Source organism: Pelodiscus sinensis, chromosome 7 (assembly GCF_049634645.1).
Source record: "Pelodiscus sinensis isolate JC-2024 chromosome 7, ASM4963464v1, whole genome shotgun sequence".
Taxonomy (NCBI): domain Eukaryota; kingdom Metazoa; phylum Chordata; order Testudines; family Trionychidae; genus Pelodiscus; species Pelodiscus sinensis.
The window spans coordinates 71,025,823-71,052,256 of record NC_134717.1 but is presented as its reverse complement, the minus strand read 5'-3'; the positions used below and the strand labels follow the sequence as shown (position 1 = coordinate 71,052,256).

The window sequence follows — 26,434 nt, the reverse complement described above, 5'->3', positions numbered from 1 at the left end:
GCTTCCAGTGGCGTGTGGTCCCTTCCTTCTCCTGCAGGACCGCAGGGTCCTGGGCTGGCAGCACCACCTCCTCCTCCTCCAGACTGCTTTGGAGCCCTGTCAGGAGCTGGGTGGAGCCTGGCTGGGACACTGCAGGGTGGGCAGCACTTGGGCTCAGCAGGTGTTGGGACTGGAGCAGAGGCTATCCGCGGTGCTATTTTTAGTACCATGGTCTGGGTCCCCGCGGGCGGTCCTGGGTCCAGTTGGAGTCAAGTGGCAGCCCCACGAGACGCATTCTAGCCGGGGCAACCTCCCCGGAATGGGCCTCGTGCAGCTGCTGCTTGACTCCAGCTGGAGCTGGGGCTGCCTGCGGGGACCTGGACTGCAGTACTAAAAATAGCCCTGCAGGGGGCCTCTGCTCCACTCCCAGCATATGGTCCTGCCCGGAGCCAGCTGGGGCCGGGCCCATGGTACTACAAGTAGCGCCGCAGACGGGCTGCATCTCACGAAGGGCTTTCCAGGGGCACGCACCACAGGAGGGGCGGGGCTAGGGGAGGCGTGGCCACTGAGGCAGACGGCGCTGTCCGTCGGGCCGGCAGCGGCAGGCGCTGGGGTGGGCGGAGCCAGGAGAGGCTGCCAGGCCCCCCCGTGGTCACCCGCTGCCTCTAGTCTCAGCCCCGAGAACAGCCCCAGCCAGCCGCGTGACATGCGTACTGCGCATGCTCCGTGCTCTGGGGCGGCCCCGGAACGGTTGTGCGGAAGGCTGCGAGCTGCGGCCGGAGCCGATTAACACGGGACGCCGAGTCCGTCGGCGAAACGCCCCCCCCTTCCAGGCCGCGGTACCCAACGGCGGCGCAGCGCAGGGCGCGCGATGTCGGGCTTCAGCCCCGAGCTGATCGATTACCTGGAGGGGAAAATCTCCTTCGAGGAGTTCGAGAGGCGCCGCGAGGAGCGCAAGAGCCGCGAGAGGAAGGTAGGGGGGCGGGGGAGTGAGGAGCCCGGCGCCTAGGGGGGGCTCCGGGGGGGTGTGTGTGTGTGTGTGGCGCGCGCATCGCCCCCCCCCCCCTTCCCTCCTCCAGCCCTTCCCGCTGCCTCCCGGGCGTCGCTGCGGTGACTCCACAAGCAGGGCCCGTGCCCCCCCCCCCCCCCCATGCGTATGGGCATCGCCACAGGGGCTATTCGGAACGTAACTGACGCTAGCGAGGCCCGCCAGGAACGGTTGGGGACTCGTGGACGTCGCCACGTTGCCGCCAAGCCAGGGCCGCTATTCGGCGCGGGGAGCCCGAGCAGGTGTCTAGCTCTGAAAGGACATAGGCGTCCCCGGCAGGGGTGCTGCAGCATGGGGGGTGTTCCAATGGGAGATGTCCACGGGGGGACACTTTTGTTCGCTTGGCTGGTTGGGCCTCATTTTAGCGTGAGGATGTGGGAGCCGTGACGTACATTCCGGTGGACTTCAAAGCAAACGATGTACCTCAGGATACGTCTGTCGACACTAACGTAGGACGACAGAGAATAGTCACAATTCAAACGCTCTTTACACAGGCAAGCATAGAAGTTTTTTTAAAAAAAATTAATACTGGAGCCTGCCTTAATGTAATGTCCAACCACAGAATGAGCGCCGCCACCAAACCCCCCATCCGCTAACCAGATAACCACCCCATTGACCGTCTACATCCACCCCCCCCCCCCCCTTTTTCCATTCACTTTGGGCTTCTAACTAGCCACACTCCAAACCCCCCCGCCACACGCCTCCCCCTCCCTCAGGAACTATCTATTCTTCGCACTCCTCAACGAAAGGCCTAGGTCATCACTCCAAAGGAGGAAGGCACCCCACTAGTGGGCCCCCCCGGGGGGCCCAAACGCCCCACCATGGGCCATAAACCCAGGCCCCCAGGGCATAGATCCCTCCTACCAGCATACCTCAAACCAGCTACCGGATGTACCCATTCTCTCAGTCCTACTTGTTACACAAAATTGTCTATCATAATTTATGTATTGTTTGTCTCTAAAAATTCTCTAATAAACGTCAATCTGTTCCATCAATAATGCAAAAAGCCGGAAACCAATATTCTAAAGGCCAGTAATTAGAAGCAGTGGTGGAACAGTAGAATTAAGTCAGCAGTTGTATTACAGGCCTTGTGATTAATTGTGTTGATATCGGTAGGATGGAGAAAGTGTACCTACTGAGGACAATACAGATGACCCAGATGCTCCATCTACATCTGGAAAAGGATCTGGTAAATCCAGGGCCCACAGTGAAACAGAAGGTAATTAAGTGAAAACATGTGAAAATCACATTAGAGTCATAGAACCATAGAGCTGGAAGAGACCTCAGAAGGTCATCAAGTCCTGCCTCCTGCTCATTATTTTGTTATTGAAAGCATGGATTCTTTGATAGGTGACTTTTAAAAACAGTTTACAGTTGGCATACAGTATGTATGAAATGTTTTATCTCCTACATATCCAGGCTTGAAACTGAACCGGGGGGTGCCCTGTATCTCAAGAGGTAGGCTCAATCAAACACAGGGCTGAAATAGGGAATGCTCAGCAACAGCGTTCCCTGTAAAATTTTCCATCAGTGACCAGAGTGAGGTTTTGCCTTGTGCACTAGCAATGAGATCACGTGCACTTGTTTTGATGTGTGCTACCCACCAGTAGCATTGCTCCCCAGGAGACTCTCCCCTACCTCTTGGGGAGAAGGTGAGACATGTCTCCATGCAGAGGGAAGCTGCTTCCAGTGCCCAGGGTGTATAGGGAGTGAGATGCTGGGGGTGGGGCAGATGGTTGGGGGCTCTTAGGGGTAAAAGAGAGGTGTGGGATAAGGATGTTAAGTATCAGATAATTGACTAATCGAATAGTTGATGCATTTTGCATTGACTGTTCAATTAGTCGATAGGGTGCCTCCACCTGGCGTCACACTCCTCACAGCATTCAAAGGCAAAAGCGCCATGTGGAGCCTGGGGTCAGCTGGGGACTCTCCCGCTAACTCTGGGATCTGTGCGGCACTGCTGCTTTGAAACGCTGCGGTAGCATTTCAAAGCAGCAGCACCACATGGAGCCCAGGGCAAGCTGAGGAGTCCCCAACTGATCCTGGGCTCCACACGGCACTTTTGCCTTTGAATGCTGTGAGGATCCTGATGTGCAGCTCCCCATGGTGTTTCAAAGCGGCAGCTCCTCATGGAGCCTGGGGTCAGCTGAGGAGTCCCCATCTGATTGCAGGCTCCACGCAGTGCTGCTGCTTTGAAACACTGTGTGCAGCCTGGGTCACCCCAGCTAGCCCCAGGCTGCAATGCGGCTTTTCAAAGCGGCAGCACTGTGTGGAGGCCAGGGTCTGGCCCAAAGCTCCATGCAACTCTGACGCTTTGAAGTATCCCCTCTTTTCTCTCCTTGCCTTGCGGTCTCTATCTGACACAGGCAGCAAAAGGGTGGGGGAAGCGACTAGTCAACTATCCTGTCGGCTATCTAATAAGCATTTGCTTATCGGATAGTCGACTAGATGACTAGTCCTTCACATCCCTAGTGCAAAGAGATGCAGGGGGCCTCAGCACTAGGTGCAGCTGCACCACAGCCCGGCTTCAGCTTTGGGCGGCTGCCATGCAGCCTTCCCAAGGAGCAGTTGGGAACTCAATTTGGGGCCTTGAACACAGCTCCAACCCTGGGGAAGGAATGGAGCTGGCTCCAGCCATTGGAGCAGCCTCCTCACCACATGGCCCTGGTTCCCACCATGTGGCCCCCCTGAGCAGGTCCCTGATTGGCCCTGACCCCAGCCCCCTGAGCCAGCCCTGGTGCCCAAGCAGGTGCTCCGAGCTGGTCCTGGCCCTCCAAGTAGGTCCCCTGAGCTGGTCCCAATCCGGCCGCCAGAGCGGGCCCTCTCTCCCCCCGCCATGCAGAAGGTCCTGGCTCCAACTGCTGGAGCAGGCCCTGGCCTCACCACCATGTGACCTCAACTGCCTCACCAGTGGCCCCCACTACCACGTTGCCTCAGCCGCTCCCCTCCACAGCAGCCTCCCTACCACCCCGCCTCTCCCGGCCCTAGCCTGGAGCAGCTGCCTGCTATGCTACTCACCTTCCAGCAGGAAGGTGAAGCCTGCTGCGTGGCTTTGCTAAGTAGGTGGGCGGGTGGAGAATTTTTTGTGTGCAGCCACGCAGGTGCGCACCTTAGCAGGAATTATGCTCAGCAACAATAACTGCAGTTCCATCCATTCTACTGACAGTATTGAGACCTGACTTAAACATCAACGCACACGTTTATCAGAATGTTGTAAATTGGTTCTGATTCTCTTCAAGGAGAAACAACAGATGGGGTCAGTAAATCTGTCCACCGGGTCTTTGCTTCCATGCTTGGGGAAAATGAAGATGAGGAGGAGGAAGAAGAGGAGGAGGAAGATGAAGAGGAAGATGAAGAAACCTCTGAGCAACCGACCGCGGGAGATGTTTTTGTATTGGAGATGGTGCTTAATCGAGAAAACAAGAAAATGATGAAAGCAAGTATTTACATTTAAAAATCTTCATGTAGTATGCACAGTGAATAAATGTTTTCACTAACATCATTTTAGAAACATAATGGTAATATTTTAAAACATGACTGAAAATGTTATACATGATGTCTCTTGAACCATTTTAACAGTTCGATTTGTTTTCATGTCTGTATATTTGAAAAGATTCTGGCTGGTCTCTAGGACGGTTTGTTGAGTACACTTTATATAATTCCTTGTATTAGACATTAATTCAGGTCTAAATTTTTAATGGGGGACCACTCCAAGATTTTGGCAAGTGGTCAAGGGCCACACTTCTGTGGAGGGGGGTGGAGGGTTTGGGACAGAGATTGGGTGCAGAAGGGAGCTTGGGGTAGGGGACTGGAGTGCAGGGTGGGGCATGGGGTCTGAGAGGGAGTTTGGGTGAAGGAGGGGGTTGTGATCTGGGGCAGAGGTTTGGGGTGCAGGGTCCAAGACGGGTTAAGGGTGCAGGAGAGGATTCTAGCCTGGGGGAGGTTCTCTAGCAGGGGGTGCAGGGTCTGGGACGGAGTTGTGACCTGGGTGAAGGGGGTGCAGAGAGTTTGGGTGGTGATGTTGGGCAGGTGAATTGGGTACAGGGTCAGGGAGGGAGTATGGGTGCAGGAGAGGATTCTGGCCTGGGGGCTGGGTGCAGGAGGGTGTGCAGGCTCTGGAAGGGAGTTGTGACCTGGGAGAAGGGGGGAAAGGGGAACAGAGGATTTGGGTGGAGGCCTGGGGCAGGCAGTCGGTGGGAGGGGGAAAGGTGTGGGGTGCCAGAGGCAGGTTCCCAGCCAGCAGCCCTGCTGGAACCTGAGGCTGACTGCTGAAGTCTGTCAGCTGGGCGCTCCATGTGGGCATAAGGGGGGGCGAGAATAAGTCACATACTGTCCGTGGCCTCAGCAAAATTTCCGTCGACGGAGCCATGTAGATTTGTTGTTTTGGCAAAGGCAAATGAAGCCGCGATTTAAATGATCGCGGCTTCATTTAAATTTACATGGCTGCCGCGCTGAGCCGACAAACAGCTGATCAGCTGTTTGTCCGCTCAGCGTGCTAGTCTGGACGCTCCCCTGCCGACATCAAAGCCCTTTGTCGGCAGCCCCGGTAAACCTCATCCCACGAGGAATAATGGGGCTGCCGACAAAGGGCTTTGATGTCGGCAGGGGAGCGTCCAGACTAGCGCGCTGAGCGGACAAACAGCTAATCAGCTGTTTGTCGGCTCAGCGCGGCAGCCATGTAAATTTAAATGAAGCCGCGATCATTTAAATCGCGGCTTCATTTGCCTTTGCCTATGTGTCTAAACTACATGCCCAGACACAGCCTTATTGTACAGCTACTTTAATCACACAGACTCCTTATTATGTTGATCAACTTGTCTAGTAATCACTAGCTTCTTACAGTAATCCACAGTACCTCTCCATGGACATCATCCAATGGTATCAGTAAAGTTAATTAAGATAGCTAGGTTTTTGCCAAGCAGTAGCTTTTTAAAAATTATCAGTTCACAACATCATTTATTTTGTCAGAACTCCGTCTCTTCTCATAATATTTTGTCTGCTACCTTTCTCATTGTATTCAGCATCATAGTAGCCAATACTTTGCCTAGGATTAATAGCAGTTTAATGCCTCTCCAGTGCTCACTGAATAAGAGCATTCTTTTTCGGATGGAATGCCTCATTTATACCATCTTTGCAAGCTTGTGAAACTTGTTCTTTTGCTTGTATTTCAGTATAGAGTTTTATAGGCTGCTCAGTCAGCACTCTCCCCCCTCCCCCTTAGTACCTCTGCTTGAAGACTGTCAACCCCAGGAGTTTTCCTTTGTTTAAGGTGTGTGCTGGCTGTTTTGATTTCATTGAGAGTTATTTGTTCTATTTCTATAATGCCCATATTAGCATTGGCATTTCTTTCAAACCTGTGCATGATTGTCAGCTCTGGACAGTTTAATACGTAATGGAAACGTTTTTTCCATTGTTTGTTTGGATTCATTCATTTTCAACATTTTTTCCCTAAGAGTCCCTGGTGTTGTCTTTCACTCTTTCATAGAGGTGTCTGAAGTTTCCCTTCTATTCTGATGCTTCTGCCTCTGTAGCCTTCTGAGTCCAGGAATTTTTATCACTGCTATTCTGTTATCCTGTCTTCATGATCTTTTTGCAGTTATGCTATAATGTAGCTACTAAAAATAATGATCTGACTCCCTAAAAGATGATGCCCATCTATTATGAATAGACACATAAACATCTTTGATAGTCCCATGTATCTGGTGATTTCCATGTGACTCTTCTCAGGAAATGCCTGTCTTCCATTTTTAGGAAGCTTGTGACAGAGATCCAAGAGCCATTCCTCATTATCAGTTTGGATGCATGGCACTTCTGTGCCCATCACTCCTTCCCAGACAGTAAAGCTGTTGCTGATTTGTGCATTGAAGTTACCTGTCATCAATGTGATGTCATGGTTAGGCACATCTTCCAAAACTAGTTCATCAGTTCTCCATTTCACTGTTGCCTGTTGTGATAAGTGTGTTCCATGTGTCTATTTTTGTGCATTTTGTCAGAGTTGTAGTCTTGAGATGTTAGCTTTCTTTGGCTGTCATTAAGGTTGTCATTCTTGGGTTTTGAGCTCCAAGTGCACCTACTGTCATCAAGTTTTGTTGCAGTAAGATGTCATCCAACTACATCCCAAATGCAGTCAGAGCCCTCTTCTTTTATCTTAAAACTGCTCAAAATAAGTGCACAGACACTGGTTAAAGAGTAGGCGAGTAACTCAAATTGGATTTTAAACTTTATAAATGAATATTGGGATTATGCAGTGAGCTACCAAAATTAGGTCAGACACGTGTGTCACTTGTGCTGAAATAAATGTAAAATATTTCATATTTAACAACAAATAATTAGAGATGTAATTGATTACTTTTGAATTTGAACATAATAGAATCGGGCTTAACATTTGACCAGTTTAAAAATAATTGGACGATTGGTCAAATATTGTAATAGCAAAACATTGTTAAATATTTTTGAGCACTAATTTATAAAACAATATAAAAAAAGTGAAGGTTTATGATCTTCAGTAGGCTTAGTCTTAGATGCTTATGCCTAATTACAAAACACAATTAATTACTTAACTGTATTTTAACTCTTGAAAAATGCAAAACACAATTAAATGAATAAAAAGGAAAGCATGGCTCCCAGATGTAATCTAAAAGGTAGAGGCTACCACCTGCATCAAGGCAGTTTTACTAGAATATTTGACAATGTTTGACCATGGTCAGATAGGTGTTCAAACTGACATTGCTTGACTGGTCAGTTGATCAGCTTGCCAAGCCTATTATGGGATCTTTCAATATGTTTCTAATACCATCTTTCAATTTAGGAGAAGAGGCCTCGCAGTAAACTTCCTCGAGCCCTGAGAGGCCTCATGGGAGAAGCTAACATTAGGTTTGCCCGAGGGGAACATGAAGAAGCTATACTTATGTGCATGGAAATCATAAGACAAGGTACTTCAGTATGTTGTGGGAGTGTGTGAGACTTTAATATACCAGCGATCTAAAGGAGTAAGGTTTATATGGAATTGATAGTATCCATCAAGGGAACTGTAAACATTAACTGTATTGCTTCATTTAGTATAAAGTATTGCAGCATCAGGAGCTCATCTATTTGTAAATGGCCATATCATTAATTTGGTATTCGAAATACTACTCGTTCATCTCTAAGCTCTTTCAGTTATTGTTTGTTTAAAAAAAAATTAAGACCCTGATCCTGCAAAATCTTATACCCTTGCTTAGCTGTAAGTACTTACGTTTCATCAACTGCAGAACTAGTGTCTAAATGGCTTGCAGAAATGATTTGCTTAGTGGATAAAATACTATATAAGGTTGTAAGTTAGTTTGTTTCATTACACATAAGATGAATTGGGAGATTGTCAGAAGGTTTCTTTGTTTTAACAAATTAATTGAATATTTCGTATACTTCTTATATTCATTATTTGTTGTCAGGTTTGTTAAAAGTTTAAAAGCTAATGAATGTTTTTGTCTTTAATAGCTCCTCTTGCTTATGAGCCATTTTCTACTCTTGCCATGATCTATGAAGACCAAGGTGATATGGAAAAGTCATTGCAATTTGAGTTGATTGCAGCCCATTTAAACCCTAGTGACACTGAGGAGTGGGTTAGACTGGCAGAAATGTCTCTAGAACAGGACAATATTAAACAGGCCATATTTTGCTATTCAAAAGGTAATGACTATTTTACTATGCTTTTGTTTTAGTGGTTAATTTTATCTAGCTTTCCAGTTCAGTTTTCTGTTCACTGATTTTGTGATAACCTTGTTGAAATGGATTTGATCTTTGTGTATAGGTATATCTCATTCTACAAGATCTGAGGGTTTCTCCTTCTTACTTAAAATGTATGGGTGTATTAAAAATCGATGGATGATTGAGCAATCCCTTTTGCTGTGTTTTGGGAGAAGATAAGCAATAAACTTATACATATATAGTATGTACATTAGCTATGTCTTGTATACATATTGGTACATTAGTAGATAATGCACATACTAGATAAGTCTATTGGATTTTTGAGTGTTATAGGAGACCTTTCCTCAGGTGTCAGATATAGTTTTCTGTATTTTTTTTATCTTCTAAGATGATACTGACACGTGCCAAGTGCTTTATCATGCATCATTCAGGTGGATAGTCAAGCAAGTATAGTGAACCCATACTTGAGTTTGTCTAAGGACATGTACAGTACTGATTACTTTTTGTTATTGTTGTAGCTTTGAAGTATGACCCTACTAATGTGCGTTATCTGTGGGAGAGATCAAGCTTGTATGAGCAGATGGGGGACCATAAAATGGCAATGGATGGCTATAGACGTATCTTAAATCTTCTGTCCCCTTTTGATGGAGAACGCTTTATGCAGTTGGCCAGGGACATGGCGAAGTAAGTTAGCTTTGCCAATGGTATAACTTGATTTTCCAAGATTGAAAAACAACTCATTAATTTAAGCTTATTTCCTTTGCCTGTTAGAAAAATAATTGGAAATTTCTCCCTGTGACTTTTGGCTTTTAAAATACAATGCTGTTTCTGCAGAACCTAGTTTGTTCCAGAACCATACCTGAAATTGGCCTGAAGCCTTTCCTGGGCAGTATTACCTAGCCAATAACTTGCACTAAAATCAGCTGTTTGATTTATTCTGTGCCTCAGTTTTTTCATCTGCAAAACAGGCTAAGAATTCCTTACTCCATCACACAAAGGCCTCAGCCAGGCTAATTCTGTTATAACGTAAAGCCCTTTGAGATCCATGGAAAAGCGGTGGTGTATATATGCACATAGTGTTGTAATATGTTTAGAGTTTGAGCAGAGAGTACCTTAATATAATAAAGCCTGCAAACTTGGTTATTGAAAACCAAAAGCAGGAGAAAACTTCTTTAAAAACCCAATAAAAAGCCAAACATGTAAGAGAAAATTTAATGATAAAACCAGTTCACCAAAATGGTAAAAAATTGCCACGAGATTGAAAAAATCTGTTCCTTTTCACTTAAATTAAAAAAAAATTGACCAGCTCTAATAAAAATGCTCATAAGGAGGAGAACACAAATGAAAGGGACAAGGGAAAAAGTGTTCAAAATCCGTAGGGTTTGCTGAGCCTTTTAGTTCAGTAGCTTTCATAATATGTGTAGCATTGAAAATGGTCCCTAATACCTTATACCTATATTTTTATAGGAGTTACTATGAAGCCAATGATGTCACATCTGCAATTGAAATAATGGAAGAAGCCTTTACTAAACATCAGAGCCTCATTACCATGGAAGATATTAATATAGCAGCTGAATTGTATATCTCCAACAAACAGTATGACAAAGCTATGGCGGTATGAGAATGAAATGTTTTTATGTCAGGTTTAACCATTCTGTATTCTTTGGATGGACAGACTTTTTGTCTTGAAGTTTTTAAACAATATAATTTTCTAGTTTTGTGATAGTTCAGCAAATCATATAAGTTAATATTCATTACTCCAGTCTGTCAGTGAATTAGCACTGAATTCAAATCGAGTTTATTCAGTAAGAGGCAATAGAAGTTGGATGTTGTTTCTTGGAGAAGGTTTTAAAAATGTGATTTTTCTTCTCCTGAGGTTGTATTGATCTCAGTAGTCTGATGATGCCAATGATCATTCATAGTTTAGGGCAAGAAGGGTCCATTAGGTCCTCTTTCTGGCCTATAGTACATTACAGGTCCTTATACTCTTGTGTTGAGACTAATAAATTATGCTTTAGTCAAACACTAGCAGAGTTTGGCTAAAGAATATCTCTCAGAAAGACACCCAATTCAATTGGAAGACCTCAAAAGATGAAGAATACGCAAATCCTTGTGATAGTTTGTTGCACTGATTAATCACTCCCTCTTAACAATTTGTCCTATTTCTAATTTGGATTTGTTTGGCTTCAGCTTCAAGCCATTGGTTCTTGTTATACCTTTTTCTCCCTAGCTGAAAGAGCCCGTTAGTACCTATTTTTTCACCATGAAGATATTTAAACACGGTAATCAAGGCACCTTTTCTTTTTGGTAAGCTAAACAGATTGAGCCTTCATGTCTCTTATGCAAGACATTTTCTCCCACTCTTTTTATTGCTCTTTTCTTTACCTTCTCCAGTTTTCAACATTCTTTTTACAATGTGGAAACAAGAATTGTAGAAATTTATAGCAGTTTCAGTCTGATCTCTGCCATTGGCAGAGGTAAAATCACCAGCCTGCTCCTACTCGCTGCTACTCTATAAAAGTCTAAATATTTTACATCAAAACAATTTCTGTACTTTAGATGTTCAGACTCTGGAAAAAAATGGAAGAACTTTGTACAGGTTGGACTTCCCAGATCCAACATCCTCAGGGCCTGAACAGTCCCAAATGAGGAATTTTGCCTGACCAAGGGAGCTCAATTCCAGCCCGTCTGCTGATGGATTTCGGGCTCTCCTGGGGTTCATTAGCACACCTGGCTAGATGCCCCTTTTGGGCTCCATGTCCCCATCTGGCTCCTAGCTCTGGCAGCTGGGTTCCCTGCCCCCGGGGCAGCGGGGCTTCTGCTTCCCCGACTGGGCTATGCTACCGGGTCTGGCCCCAGCCACTGGGCTCTGCATTGTTGGCTCCGCTGCCAGCCCTGGCCAGGCTCACCGCTTCTCTCCCCTGTGGCTCTTTGGTCTTGCAGCATCTGTGGTCCTGCCATGTTGCTAGACCCGAGACTCCCAGACCACAAAGGTTCAACCTGTATTAACTATTTTTCACATAAGTTACTCTGTCAGTGACCATGTTTTGAAGTTGTTCACCTAAAATAGTTATTTTATGGGGGCTGACTTTATTGTTTCTAACAGGACATGACTTGCTCTTCCATTTGTAGGTTATTACAGATTTTTCAGGAATTGTAGTTTCAAAAAAAGGGACTGAAGAAGGCACTTCTGAGGAGAAAAAAGGTAAGTGGCAAACAAGCAACTAGTAGGAAGCCATTGTCAGTATAATATGCCATTGCCCTCTTGGTGCATGGTCTTTTGATCTATTCAATACTTCTAGATTTTTCTTGAAAAGAAACATGGTCTGTTAAGCTTTTTATAATTAATTTTTCCCCAGAAAGCCACTTGGCCACTTTGATGTGGTGAGTTAAATTGCTAAAACTCTCACTGAGATTTTTAGATCACATGATTTACTTCCCTTGGATAGGTTTTGAAAAACAACTAATCACTTTAATAGCATTTTGACTAAAATATCTGTCTTTATACTAAATGGGATAAAAATAATGATATTCTTTATAAATCCTACTTGTGCAATTACAAATTCAGTACTTGCATGATCCTGGCACACTTGTGAAAATTTGCTTCCAGATGAAAGCAATTGTTTGGTTCTGAAATGTCTGCCATGCTTTTAAGCAGTTTAAGCTGAAAAATGATTTTTTAAATTAAACAAACAAACAAACCTTAGCTTGAGCTAATAGTATTTGTCTGTGGCTGAGATTGGTTTGGCAGTGAAGTCCAAACCAGGTAAAATATAAGCCTTGGTCCTGCACTTCCTTTTTCAGGCAAAACTCCTAAAAAAATCTTTTCATTACTAAACGTATAGGAGGAGACAAATTATTATGGATCATAAAATAAATGCAGTTTATTATGCAGTGCCATATAGTTATTAGGACAAACTTGTACAATGCACTAGGAGCTTGCTTTCCCTTTTTCCCATCTCTCTACCTGTTAAAGCCCTTGTCATTGTGCTACCATTGGAAAAGATGGCTTGCTTTTCCGTAGTTAACAAAAAACTACTAATGAAATGTCGACATCAGACTAAATAGTTGGGTTTGCTGAAACTTGCTAATGAGTTTCATTGGTTCTTTGTTTCCTTTCACACGTGACAGATGTTGTGGCTGTTGTAGAGATTCAGGAGAGTCAAGTGGCGGTGATTGACTACCAAGATTTTCCAGCTGAATCCAGCACTGTTTGTAAGCAATTTAATTCTGAATCCAGTGTAAATGTGGCAGCTCTTAAAAAAATTTAAAAATCAGAAGCACAGCAGGGGGGAAGGGGAAGTGGGTGGGAGCTGGTCCCCCCGCTGTGCCTCTCCCTTTTAAATGTATTAAGAGCCTGGTGGAGCAGGGTTAAGAGCCCCAAGAGCTAACGCTGCTTTGGCTCTGCAGTTTCCCCCTTATCAAGTAGCTGATGGAAATTACATCGAATACTTGATTAACTGATTACATGCAATTTAACATCCCTCCTGGGGGCAGTGACGAGTAGGGCAGTTTAGGAAGGCTTAATGAAAGGAGGAGGAGAAGGGGCACTGAGGACTCTGGTGCTTACTGTACCCTGCATGCTGCAGAACTTTCAACTACTGCTGAAGTCAGTAAAAATTGATGGTACTTAGTACTTTTCAGGATTAGGTGCTTAGGTCATGAGTAGGAAATGTCTTCAAATATCAGGGGCAAGAAAGAAGTGAGTCAAGTAGGGCCTGATCAAACACTCATTGAATCAGTAGAATGATTGAGTTCCAGGGAAGTCAGTGGAAATCAGGACCTGAGAGAGAAGGTAGGAGAAATGTAATGAGCAAAAAGAGTATAATAGAAAGGTGTGGAGGCTGTGGTGTCACTGTTGAAAGCTGTAGTTTCAGAACTAAGGGTTGTCTTTTTTTTTTTTTTTTTTTATAGCTGAGGAGAAAGTTAGCTGTTCTATACCTGATGGAGTTCCAATAGACATCACAGTAAAACTAATGGTGTGCTTGGTTCACCTGAACATCCTAGAGCCTCTCAATGTAAGTAAAAAATTTGATAAATCTGTGGTAATTTTGGCAAATCACGTAATGAGGTGTTTTCACCTTCTTGTGAATGAGAATTTCAATTTGATAGTATGTTTTTTACTGTTCCTTTTCTAAAAATGGCTACAAAGGTAGGAAGGTCATCGTAACAGCACTACAAAAGGCATATAGGGTGGATTTTAAAAATCATAATATAGTTTCAAGTTCTTTCACATACCATCCTAATGGAGCCTTTGACAAGGTATTTGTATGTGAAGTTTGCCTTCCCCTGTCAGAGCCAAAATAACATCGTTCTTTTAGGGCAGGGTTGGAGAACCGTGGTTTTGGTTTTTTTTTTTTTTTCAATCAGGAGCCATTGACTCTCAGGGAAAAAAATCAATTGTGGGTCATGCACAGCCCCATCGGGGGCAGGGCATGGTAGCTTGGGTTTTCCCTCTGTAGCGGACAGAAATGGTGCTCAGAGCTCCAGCCCTGCAGGGGGGCATAGAGGCTCAGAGTGGGGCCAGAAATGAGGGGCCCAGGCTACTGGAGGAGGTTCTGGGCTGGGGCAGGAGGCTCTGGATGGGGTGCAGGCTCTGGGAGAATGGTCTGAGGATGAAGGGTTTGGAGTTCAGGAGGGGGCTTAGGACTGGGGCAAGGGGTTAAGGTCCGGGTGTGAGGTCTGGGAGGAAGTTAGGGTGCAGGGGGGTTCCAATCTGGGGTGCAGGTATGAGCTTTGCAGAAAGTTGTGGTATGAGAGGGGGTTCCAGTCGGGGGCAGTGGATTAGGGGAAAGGGCTCTAGGCTGCCATTGCTTACCTGAGACAGCTACCTGCCTGACCTGGCCTCACGCTGCTCCCCGAAGCAGCCACCATATCCAGGCCCTAAGTGGAGGGGCCTGGCGGCTGGCTCTGTGTGGTGCATGTTATCTGCACCCACAGGCATTGCCTCCACAGTTCTTATTGGCCAGATTGCCTGGCAATGGGAGCTCTGGAACTAGGGCTGAGGGTAGCATGCAAAGCTTTCTTAATCTTTCCTGCACCTAGGGGTATTCTGGAGTCTCTGGCCCACAGAGTGGAGATTTGCCTCAGGCTGGATGAAATTAAGCAGTGAGCCGCATTTCCATTCCTTACTTAGGGTCTATCCTGAAAGTCTAATCTAATTTTTTTCCCTTTGAAATCACATAAAAGGAAGGGTTCAAGTGTCAGGATGGACCAACTATGCATGTTGTTTCAGCTATCGAATAGAAAATGTAAATAGTCTGTTGCCCTCTTCATTTTAAAGGACTAGGTCAGTAATTGTTTATGTGGCTGGTCTTAGTTATTTCATTTTTACTTGTGTGTTTTGTTTTGTGTTTTTTGGAAAGTCCCTTTTGACCACTCTAGTGGAACAAAATCCAGAGGATATGGGGGACTTGTACCTGGATGTTGCAGAGGCTTTTCTGGATGTTGGAGAATACAATTCAGCACTACCACTCTTGAGTGCCCTCGTTTGTTCTGAAAGATACAACTTGGCTGTAGTTTGGCTCCGGCATGCAGGTAAGCACAGTGCAGTACTGCTTAACACTTCTGACTGTGGGTAGAAACTCACTTCCATATGATGCTACAGTTGGACCTCTCTGGTCCGGCACCCTTGGGACCTGACCAGTCCCGGATAAGGGAATTTGCTGGACAAGGGGAGATTCCCTGACACCAGCCCTTCAGCCCACTGCCCCTCCCTGACGCCAGCTCCTTTGGCTGGCCAGGCTGCCTGCTGGCTGAGTGGCACACAGCTCAATTGGGCTGCCCCAGACCCCCAGCTCTGCTGCCTGCTGGGTGGCACTTGACCCCGGCTGCGCTGCTTCTGCTGGGCTGCCGTGCCTCCATCCTGGCTTCCCCTCTTGGTGCCATGGCCAGGTTTTCCTTCCAGGCAGCTGTGGCTGCAGCCCCAGCTCCACTGCTGGGTGGCACATGTCCCTGGCCGTGCTGTTTCTCCTGGGCTGCTGCAGCCCAGGCTTTGCTTCCCCTCCCAGGCTACGGCGGGACCTCTGCCACTACACAGGGTATTATTGCCCTGCAGCCGCTCAGGCTGACATGGCCGTGGCCAGCCTTCCCCTTCTGTGCTGCCATGGTCCCGGCCCTGCTGCTGGGCAGCGGGCAGCCCCAATCATGCTCCATCACCGCCCTGGCTGCTGTGGCCCCGCCACTACCAGATCGCGGGGCTCCTAGCTGCTGGCCCGCCGGCTCTGGGGCTCTCTCATTCGGGAATGTCCGTGGTGATGCCGGACCATGGATGTTGCTGAATGAGCGAGTCCCAGTTAAGGGAGGTGCAACCTGTGATTGCATTCGGGTGAGGTTTGTGCCTTAAAAGCCTGAAACTGAAAGGTGCTTTGCAGTGCTGAGCACCATCCTCTCCCCCTGACCTTAGGCCATTCGTTGAGAATGTCTGAACATTGATGGAGAGTTCATATGATAAATTGTCATACATGTCTATCTGACCCTTGTTCCTTGTGTAAGAGAGCTCCCTCCAGTGTGTCCAGAAATGTTCAGATTGATTGAAACAATGAAGAGCGTTGTTCACATTTCTGTTCATGGTGATTACTGAAACATGGTGGGGTTTTTCTTTTGAAGATTCTGCAAGTTAAAGGACACTGTTATTCCACAGGCAGAAGATACTGCATTGAGAGGTCCTATTTTTAGTAATATGTGCTCAGTGTAGCTCTATTTGTGGAGCACAATGAAAACCTGTGAGACACAAAACTAGTCACACTCGCTTCTGTCATAAGAATGTATTGTATTTGTTGGTTTTATTCCTAGAGTGCCTAAAAGCCTTGGGATACATGGAGCGTGCTGCAGAGAGTTATGCCAAAGTCGTTGATCTTGCCCCACTGCATTTGGATGCAAGAATTTCACTTTCTACACTTCAGCAACAACTGGGCCAGCCTGAGAGAGCTCTGGAGGCTTTGGAACCAATGTATGATCCAGACACACTGGCACAAGATGCTAATGCTGCCCAGCAGGTAGGTGAAAGGCTGTGCACTGTGGGGTTTTCCCTTCTTCTGCGTCTTGACTCTCTTGTCCGCAGTTCTGGTGTACATGATTCTGTTATGGCAAGAATTTATTGCTAAATGCATTTTTTGGTACATTTTCTCCATGGCCTTTAAAGTCATTCTTATATATTCTGTAAATGAACTTCACAGATTTTAATGCCAGTAAGTGATGCCAGTTTGACAGTATTGGAAACTGTGGTCTTTCTTACTACAGTTTTCTAAAAATTACTTTCTTTTTTGGTACTAATATAAAACTAGCAGCTGAAAAGTCGTGTTTTTATAAACACTAAGTGTAGGTCGTGATAGTTTATGACTTAATTAACTCTGCTCAATGTTGTCTAGGAATTAAAGTTACTGCTCCATCGTTCAACGCTGTTGTATTCTCAAGGCAAAATGTATGGCTATGTGGACACTTTGCTTACTATGCTAGCAATGCTATTAAAGGTAAGTTCTTGTAGCCAAGCTTTACTGAATGTGACCAAACATGTCCTGTTTAGCCCTACTCAAAAGTATAACAAATCTGTAGAAATGATTGTAAGAGAAGTCTTACATATGCAATATCATGGTTTAATATGCCTTTAACATCAGCTGGTACCCCTGAGTCTTTCAGAGGTGTTCCCATCACAACCTCTAGGTACCTTTTTAGAAATAGGCCATTAATTTTTAATAAAAATTGTTGTTTTACTATTGTATGTGTTAAACTACTCCTGTGTCTTCTTTAGAACTGCCTATTTGTACATGACCCCTTCTTTCTTATTGGTATTTTCTCAAGTATTTTCATCTGGTGTGTTAAATGAAATATTCGTTGGGATCTTTACAGGATGATTTCAATATTGTTTCAAGTTCTGCATTATTCCTGACTGCATAGAACAATTAGAACATAGAATCATTTTTTAATCTTTGTGGTAGACAGTATTGTGCTTCATGTATAGCTCCTGTGAATGATCCTTCTCGTTTGGATAGCTCAATCTAAACAGAAGCATAAAACAATGCTAAATATCGTAGCCTACGTCTACACTGGCACCCTTTTCCGGAAATGCTTAAAACGGAACAGTTTTCTGTTATAAATATTTCCAGAAAAGCATCCGTGGCCAATGTAGATGCGCTTTTCCGGAAAAAAGCCCCGATCGTCATTTTCACGATCGGGGCTTTTTTGCGGAAAAGACTACTGTGCTGTCTACACTGGCACAGTTTCTGGAACAGTTTTTCCGGAAAAGGACTTTTCCCCGAACAGGAGCAGCATAGTTTTTCTGGAAAAACACTGACAATTTTACAGTAGATCGTCAGTGCTTTTCCGGAAAAGCAAGCAGCCAGTGTAGACAGCTGGCAAGTTATTCCGGAAAAGCAGCTGCTTTTCCGGAATAAGTGGCCCAGTGTAGACAGAGCCTACGTACTGTTTGTGAACAGTTGTCAAGTATGCTGCTGCTTGTTATGGGATAACTGATCTGACAGCTGCTTTTGAATACAGCTAGAGCAAGACATACTGGCAACAAGATGTACAGGCAGTCCCCGGGTTACATGGATCCGACTTACATTGGATCCCTACTTACAAACGGGGTGAGGAAACCCCGCACTAGCTGCTTCCCCCCAGCAGACCAGGGAGACGCGGAGCGGCTTTTCTCAGCAGACACCTCAGCTTGAGAATAAAGGACTGAGGGAAGTGAGGTGTGGGAGAATAAAACTGAGCTCTGGAGAAATGTTTGGCTAGAGTTTCCCCTACAATATGTACCAGTCCCGACTTACATACAAATTCAACTTAAGAACAAACCTACAGTCCCTATCTTGTACGTAACCTGGGGACTGCCTGTATTCGGATAATCAGAACCTTAGAATTTTTGTTCTTCATATGTTTTCCAGGTAGCAATGAACAGAGCTCAGGTGTGTTTGATATCTAGCTCCAAATCTGGGGAGAGACATCTTTACCTCATTAAGGTGTCTAGGGATAAAATCTCCGATAATGATGACCAAGAGACAGCAAACTGTGATGCAAAAGGTAAAAACTTTAAAAAATATTATTTAAATTTTCTACATACCCAAAGAATCCTGAAATTGTTACATGCCAAATCCTCCTTCAGAATTACATGATTTTATTATGTCTGTTTCACCCTCATGCTTTGTTCATGCATTGCCTAATTTAGGCCCTTTTCCTACAGTCTTTACACTTGAAGCCAAGCAAATAACATTCACAAGTAGGGGACACTTGAATGAGTAAAACTTGAAAAATCTTTTTATGAATATGAAAGCGAGTATGTTAATGAAAGTTACTTCTATTGAGCAAAGCTTTGCCGTGAGCATTGGGACTACAGAAGCCTATATTGATGGGATTAAGAAAATCATGTTTTCCCTTCACTTTCAAGTAAGCTAATCTAATGGAAGAACCAGACAGTGTATTCGGTACTGTTGCTAAGGGAATAATAATAATTCGCTTTAGGAATACAAATATTTAAAAACAAAACAGAATATACTTTAACCAGCAGACTCTGTTAACCAGCATTGCCCCCAGCTGGATAACAAAGCTGGAAATTAATAAAGTGCTGGATGGGCTGCTGGCTTCGCTCCTGGGGAGGAGACCGGCAAGGGCTAATTTGTTATCCGGCACATTCAGTTAACTGGCAACCACCATTCCCCCTGACTACTGGATAACAAAGCTTTTGCTGTACTTTTTCCCAACCTGATTGAAATGGGACTGATTCAGACTTTGTAGTCATTTAGGATCAGCAGGTGAATGGGGAGGTTTGTAATGTGTGTTTATGTAATATTATTAGAGCAGCTTGAATTGCTGTTTTACATTCCCTGGAATTCTGAAGTTCTCACTTTAATGATTAAGGGTTAGAGTTTAAAAGCCTTGAATTTAATAAATTATGTTACGAAAGATTTCAAATACCATTGAAACATTCCACCCTTAATGCAAAAGACTATCAATTTAAAAAACAAATAAAAGCTTAGGTTGAAGTTTAACTAGTGTGTAAATTTTTAGCCCCTTTAAGGCTTTGATTTCTTTGACTGGTTGATTTATATTAATATTGTAGCAATATTTGCTGTGCTCACGAGTGTTCTGACGAAAGATGACTGGTGGAACCTCCTTCTGAAAGCTATATACTCTTTGTGTGACCTTTCCCGCTATGAGGAGGCAGAGCTGCTGGTGGATTCCTCATTAGAATATTACTCATTTTACGATGACAGGCAAAAGCGCAAAGAGCTGGAATACTTTGGTCTTTCAGCTGCAATTCTGGACAAGAACTTCAGAAAAGCTTACAACTATATCAGGTGAGAAGTAGTGGGCTGTGGCTGATCACAACATTGTGTTTTATAATGGTCTGGATAATGATTTCCATTGAGATTGCAGTTTCATTGCTGAGAGCATTTGCTGTGGATGTAAAATACTGAATTCCTGAATTGCACTTGGGCTGACCTTTTGTTTCTAAGAGAAACAGAATACTTATTTACTTTCAGGTTGCCTTAAAAGCAGATATATTGAAACTGGGGCTTTTGGGTGTCCTTTAACTGCAGAGCCGTGTAATGCAGTAGGCTAGCTCTGTGTGCTAAGCAACTACTTGGTCATTTTGATGAAATTACTCTGTGAGCTTTCTTATATCAAGTTTGTCTTTCACTGATCTAACAGTCACTTCTGGGAAGTCCAAAGTGAAAGAAGAATCTAAAAGCAAATCATAGCTCATATAGCTTCCCCTACACCCTATTCACTCACTGATTTATTGCATATTTACTTACAGTATAGTCAATACATCTTTTTGCTCACATTTTAGGATAATGGTAATGGAGAATGTTAATAAACCACAGCTCTGGAACATCTTCAATCAAATCACCATGCATTCTCAGGATGTACGACATCATCGCTTTTGTCTTAGGTTAATGCTGAAAAATCCTGATAATCATGCACTGTGTGTCCTAAATGGGCACAATGCATTTGTATCTGGCAGTTTCAAGCATGCTCTTGGTGAGATTAACAAGTATGACATTTGGGGGGGGGGGGTGAAATGTTAATGTCCTGTACTTATTTTTACCATCAATTATCTCGTATTTTGATTATATTTTTAAGGTAGAATGAATGTGTCCCTTTAGATAGGAAAAAATATTTATTTCCTACTTCAATAAATGAAGTACAGTTCTTAGTGGCATAGACATTTTTATACTATTTAACCATTTGGTAGCAGAATATTTTAGTATTACTGAATGGACTAGTTTATGAAAACTAGGTTGGCAATGTTTCAATGTTTGGTTTAAAAGATATATAATATACATGATTTAGAAGTTTTCTAACTAACCAGTAAAAATGAAAATAAAATGATTACACTAAGAAGAAAACAGGCCAATTTCATCAGCAGTCTATGACAATTGTGAAGTTTTTAAGTTTGTTCAAAGAAATATCGCAAGGTTAATTTAAGAATTTGTCATCGGTCCATGCAAATATATTTACCAGCAATACAGTTAAAATGAACAAGAAGTTGCCATCTTGCCAGACTTCTTACATATATTAGGATAGTATAATTTCAGGATCTGATCACTGTCATGCAAAGTGCAAAGGTGCAAAACTAGTTTGTTTTCAGCATGTAAGAGAACTCAACATCCTTGTTGGCATTTTTGTAATTTTCAGTAGAGTGACCAAGGACTGGAGCTTGAATCCACCCTCCCACCCTCAGAGTGGGTTAGTAGTACCTGCAGGTTAATGTCGAGGCACATTGGAGGTGGTGAAGTGAGAGGGTTGCATTGCCATTAGCCATGTCTTATCTGTATTGTTAATAACCATAAGGGATCCAGAATTCTCAAAGTAACTATTGATTTTTAAATGCCTCCATTTTTAGGTGTCTAACTTGAGACTTCAAATAGGCCTGACTTTCAGAAAGTGATAAGCACCCACTCTCTGAAAATCAGATGTCTTTAAAGTATCAAAAGTTGGGCACCCAAAATTACCTCGTTCTAAAGTCTTGGGTGAGATCCCTGTCCTGTTGAAGTTCATGGGAGTTTTGCCATTGACTTCAGTGGAATTAGTATTTCACCCTTCTTAGACTTCTAGGCTGACTAATATCGTTCTCAGCACTAATATTAAAAAAAAAAATGTGCAGACTGAACCTTTTGAAGTTAAAACCTATGTTCAAGTGCTATTTTCTGTATAAAAAGACAGTAGGGAGATAAGTTTTTCTCTCGACAAGGCACTCAGTGAGAAACACTGACAGTGTTCTGAAGTATGGTAGTCTTTACTCTCTTATCTAACGAGTATTAACCAGACTTTAAAAGAAATATTCAGGAGAGACCTAGATTTTTTTTGTTGTTGTTGGTGTAAATCAGTTTATACCCTCTGGGGAACTGGCCTGTGAACTGTATAAAAATAGTTAATTTCACCGTTTTGTTCATTGTACACATTTCTGACATACCATTTAACTTCTTTTCTGGTCTTAAATAGTACAGATCTTTATTATAGGTTGAACCTCTGGTCCAGCACACTTGGGACCTGACTGGTGCCAAACCAGCACATTTGCTGAACCATGGGAGCATTAGCAACACTTCCACTGCTTACTGGGCTGTTAGAAGACATTTAGGGGTAAATTAGAGCTAAATAATAGCACAGAACACCGAGAACCAGGACTGCTGTCTCTAAACAAACTTTATGGGAACTTAGGCCACGCCCATGATCAGTGGCCTAACTAAAATCATGCTGGACCAGAGAGTTCAATACTAGAGAGGTTCAACCTGTATTGTAAATCCTGTTTTTTTTTTTTTTAACTTGCTAGAAAGAATCACTCCTTTCCTGCTTTGGTGCAGTTATTTTGAAATCTGATTCTCTTTCTTGTTTCCTTCCTTTTTTCAGTTCATGCTTCCAAAAAAGAGTGTTGGGGTTTTTGAAAAAAATGAAATGCATTTTTAGAGCAAGTGTCAGATCATTTACTCCTTTTTCTCCTAGGACAATACGTGCAAGCCTTCCGTATTAACCCAAATGAACCTCTGTACAGCCTTTGTATAGGCTTAACTTTCATCCACATGGCCTCTCAGAAGTATGTGTTAAAAAGGCATGCTCTTCTGGTACAGGTGAGTTGTTTTGTTCTCCTTTGTGCACAGCATATGATGTCATTTAGCTCTGGCTTGGCTCACACAATTACAGCTCTGACGCTCTATTGATTTAGGGTAGGATTTTCAAAACCCTCCAAGTACATTAGGAGCACATGTCCCAGGGACAATCAGTTTGTGCTCTTAAGTCACATCAGTTCATGAAAAATCTCCCCTTTGTGAATAAAAGCAATTATGTTCATTTTGTTTCTGTGGCAAGGCTATATTTGCATCTATTTAGGCAATTGCCGTGTGTTGGTGAAAATATTAATTTCAACTTTACTAGCTTTAGTACGGGTATTTTTATTCGTCTGAAACTTTGTGCTGGAAGTGAAGCATTCACTACTCTGCTTTTAAAAACAAGAGTCCCTCACCCAAACAAGGAGCAGGAACACCACAGTTATGTCTACATTTGCGGCTTCTTGCGCAAGTATGGCCGTTCTTGCGCAATAATCTGCAGAGCGTCCACACTGCCTGCCCGCTCTTGCGCAAGGAAATTTACAGTACGGCGCGAGAGGGCTTCTTGCGCAAGAACTATGCTCTTTTTTAACAGGTGTAAGCCCTCTTGTGCAGGAGCTCTTGCGCAAGCGGGCAGTGTGGACGCTCGGCAGGGATTTCTTGCACAAGAAAGCCCTATGGCTAAAATGGCCACCAGAGTTTTCTTGCGCAAGAGAGCATCCACACTGCCATGGATGCTTTTGCGCAAAAGCACAGTTTGCACAGGCAGTGTGGACGTTTTCTTGTGCAAGACTTCTTGTGCAAGATGTTCTTGCGCAAGAAGCCGCGAGTGTAGACATAGCCCACCTGATCAAGTTGGCCACACCTGATCTAAGCTTCCTATCTCTGTTCCTCTCAGTCTTCTTTTAAGTATATACTTGAAAAAGTCACCTTCTGATGATGCCTTTCTTTTTGGGTCCCTGCTTTTCTCATTTTGTGTTCACTCATGTTGAGGGTTTTTAATCTTTTTGCTTGATTTTTAGCTTGTTTGTCCAATACTTTACCCAGACAATGACATCGTGGTGACCCTGATTATCATGAGTAGCTGCTAGAGTCTGTGTTAATACCTTACCCTGGAAGGCGCTATTATCAATAGCATCTATGGAAATCAAGCCTTCTGATTACTGCAGAGGGAGCACGTTCGTGTCTGACATCAAAATGAGACACAACTCTTGTCATTAGAGCACAGTCGTTTGTGTTCCATTTTCTGCCTCTTCCTGAACCCAGTTTGATTTTTCCCGAGACTCTTTCAGTTGAGAGAGAGAGAAACAGTTTGGTGAATTTTCATCTGAAATTGAATGAGTTTTCCTTGGGAGGTGATACTGGTCTTAGTAACACCATTCAGCATTATAGTACTGCATTAGCTAATAAATGCTCATAGCAATGAGCAAGGCGGGCAGATATACTCTCTTTCATCTTATAGATGAGAAACAGAGGCACATAGGTTAAATGACTTTCCCAAAACTACTCCATAAGTCAGTTGCAGAAGGGGGGACATTTGATATTTTTTTATTGGGCAAGTGGGGGGCCCAGAGGAAGAGGAGGGGAGAGCAAGGGGAGCTACTAAGATGGGCAAGAAGGGGGGGGGGCAGTCAGCTCCCAGCTGGGAAGGTTCCTACAGCAGTTTCTCTTTGCTCTTGGTGCCTCATACCAAGATCATCTTCCTCTCCTTCCCCATCCCCATCTAGACGGGATCTTGTGGAAAATAAGCCCTTTTCCGGAAGATCCCTTATTCCTACTTTCAAGTAGGGCTTATTTTCCGCAAGATCCCGTCTAGACTGGCGCTTTTCTCCGGCAAAACCCCGAGCCGGAAAAAAGCGGCAGCTATGTTCATGCAAATGCCGCGGGGGATATTTAAATCCCCCATGGAATTTGCAATTCCGAAGTGTCTCATTAGCATCCCTTTTCCGGAGAAGGGTGCCAGTGTAGACACAGTCCAGGAGTATTAAGCACCTGGGCCTCCACCCCCAGTTCTACTCTCCTGGTAGAGCTGAAAGTAGTTCCTAGTTTGAGGACTTGGCCTCATTCCTGAAGCTAGTATTCATTAGACATCTCTTCACCTCGATGCTTGTAATCACTTGTTGCAAATAGTCAAACTAAAAATGACTTTTCTTCCTAGTACTGCTTTATATTTTTGAGCTACAATGTTCTGTAAAGGTGTACGTAGTTGGAATAATTTTGGAAAAGAGACTGAGGCTATATATTACCAAGGACTCTGCTGTTTAAAGCCTGTCTTTTAATCAGGACAAAACAGGCACATAAGAACCAATGTAAAACAAAGTAGAGAATAATGAATCTTTTAGAACAGAAGGCTTATCTATTAGCTAAACCTCAGGACGGGGAATTACAAGTTCTAGCTCTGCCAGACTTGGGTTCCTGTTGGAAAACTCTCATTGACTCTGTAGAAGCATGATTTTGTCTTTTTATTGAGGACTGACCATTACTTTAGCCTTAGCTGTTTGTTCCTGTCCTTTCTTTTTTGTAATTGGCTAGTTGGCATATTTTAATCCATCCACACTGTTTGCAGGAGCTTTATAGGTAGCACTGGGCTTTGGAAGGGAATGCATTTGTGTTCCAGAAGCAGTACTATGATGTAGTAAGGCTTGAAACTAGAAAAGACTGTATTTTACAATGTTTCCTTTAATGCCATGAAAAGAAGAGATCTGAAAGAGTAATTCAGATTCATTTGGGGCAGGTTCAAATTCACATGTAGCTAAAGAACATGAGTGAGCAAGTGTTTAAAAAATAACAAGAATTGGTGTTCTAAAGAGTCCTATGTGTTTTGTGCATAGGGTTTCTCTTTCCTTCACCGGTACCTTGACCTCCGTGGACCATGCCAAGAATCTTTCTATAACCTAGGTCGTGGCCTTCATCAACTGGGACTATTGCATTTGGCCATTCATTATTACCGAAAGGCACTTGAGCTTCCCCCTCTCATCCTAGAGGTATCATATGGTTAAAACATTTGAATTATATAAGTAAAATCAGATTAGCATTACTATTTTAACCAGAAGTAAAATCAGTGCACATTAGCATCTGTAGTTTATATTTCCATTGAATAACCCCTACTATAATATTTGTCAATTTTATTTTATTATCTGGCTGGTGGTAGCAACTGCAAGAAAATGAAGAACTTAGCTACCTGAATAAAGAAGTGTATCTAAGCACCATTTTAAGTCAGAATAATGTTAACTATAATTGGCATTTTCTCTATTTCGAGTGTGAAGATTTAATATACAGAATTCCAGTGTAACTATCTTATGTCATGGGAATGAAATGAGTAGCTAGATAAAGACTTGCCTATGTGTATTATTACACTGATTTTTTTCATGTGTTAAGATAATTTATGGTATGGCATCTATGCAAGCAAGCAAATGATTGTTTTTTAAATTCTTTCAGGGAATAGAAGCTGACCAGACAGACTTGCGAAGAGATGTTGCCTTCAATTTGTCCCTAATTTATCAGAGTAGTGGAAATTTAAGAATGGCTCAAAAGCTATTGTATACATATGGAATTGTATGATGGACTTTGTGGCACCTGTTTATGACTAAGAGCCTGCTAGGAAAATTCTATTTGTCATTTCCTTTGTAACATTGAGACTCTCATGCGTTACACGTCAATGGAGAGATCTGTTAAA

At 43.6% G+C, this 26,434-nt stretch overlaps 1 protein-coding gene across 1 annotated transcript; it reads left to right on the top strand.

Annotated features, from left to right (window-relative positions):
- Positions 1-540: 540 nt before the first annotated feature.
- Positions 541-26,434, top strand: GTF3C3 (general transcription factor IIIC subunit 3). Its single transcript, XM_006117908.4, has 19 exons — positions 541-952; positions 2,144-2,246; positions 4,267-4,463; positions 7,836-7,959; positions 8,504-8,695; positions 9,232-9,397; positions 10,181-10,328; positions 11,846-11,918; positions 12,845-12,928; positions 13,628-13,731; positions 15,079-15,250; positions 16,508-16,710; positions 17,083-17,184; positions 18,598-18,733; positions 19,770-20,007; positions 20,505-20,695; positions 22,658-22,782; positions 25,590-25,742; positions 26,197-26,434. The coding sequence occupies exons 1-19, from the start codon at positions 851-853 to the stop codon at positions 26,317-26,319; spliced, it is 2,736 nt and encodes a 911-aa protein (XP_006117970.2). The 5' UTR covers positions 541-850; the 3' UTR covers positions 26,320-26,434.

Coding starts and splice junctions, on each gene's coding strand:
- GTF3C3 (XM_006117908.4), top strand. CDS start 851: ATGTCGGGCTTCAGCCCCGAGCTGATCGATTACCTGGAGGGGAAAATC. Junction 16,711..17,082: donor ATGCTAATGCTGCCCAGCAG/GTAGGTGAAAGG, acceptor AATGTTGTCTAG/GAATTAAAGTTACTGCTCCA. Junction 20,696..22,657: donor CAGTTTCAAGCATGCTCTTG/GTGAGATTAACA, acceptor TTTTTCTCCTAG/GACAATACGTGCAAGCCTTC.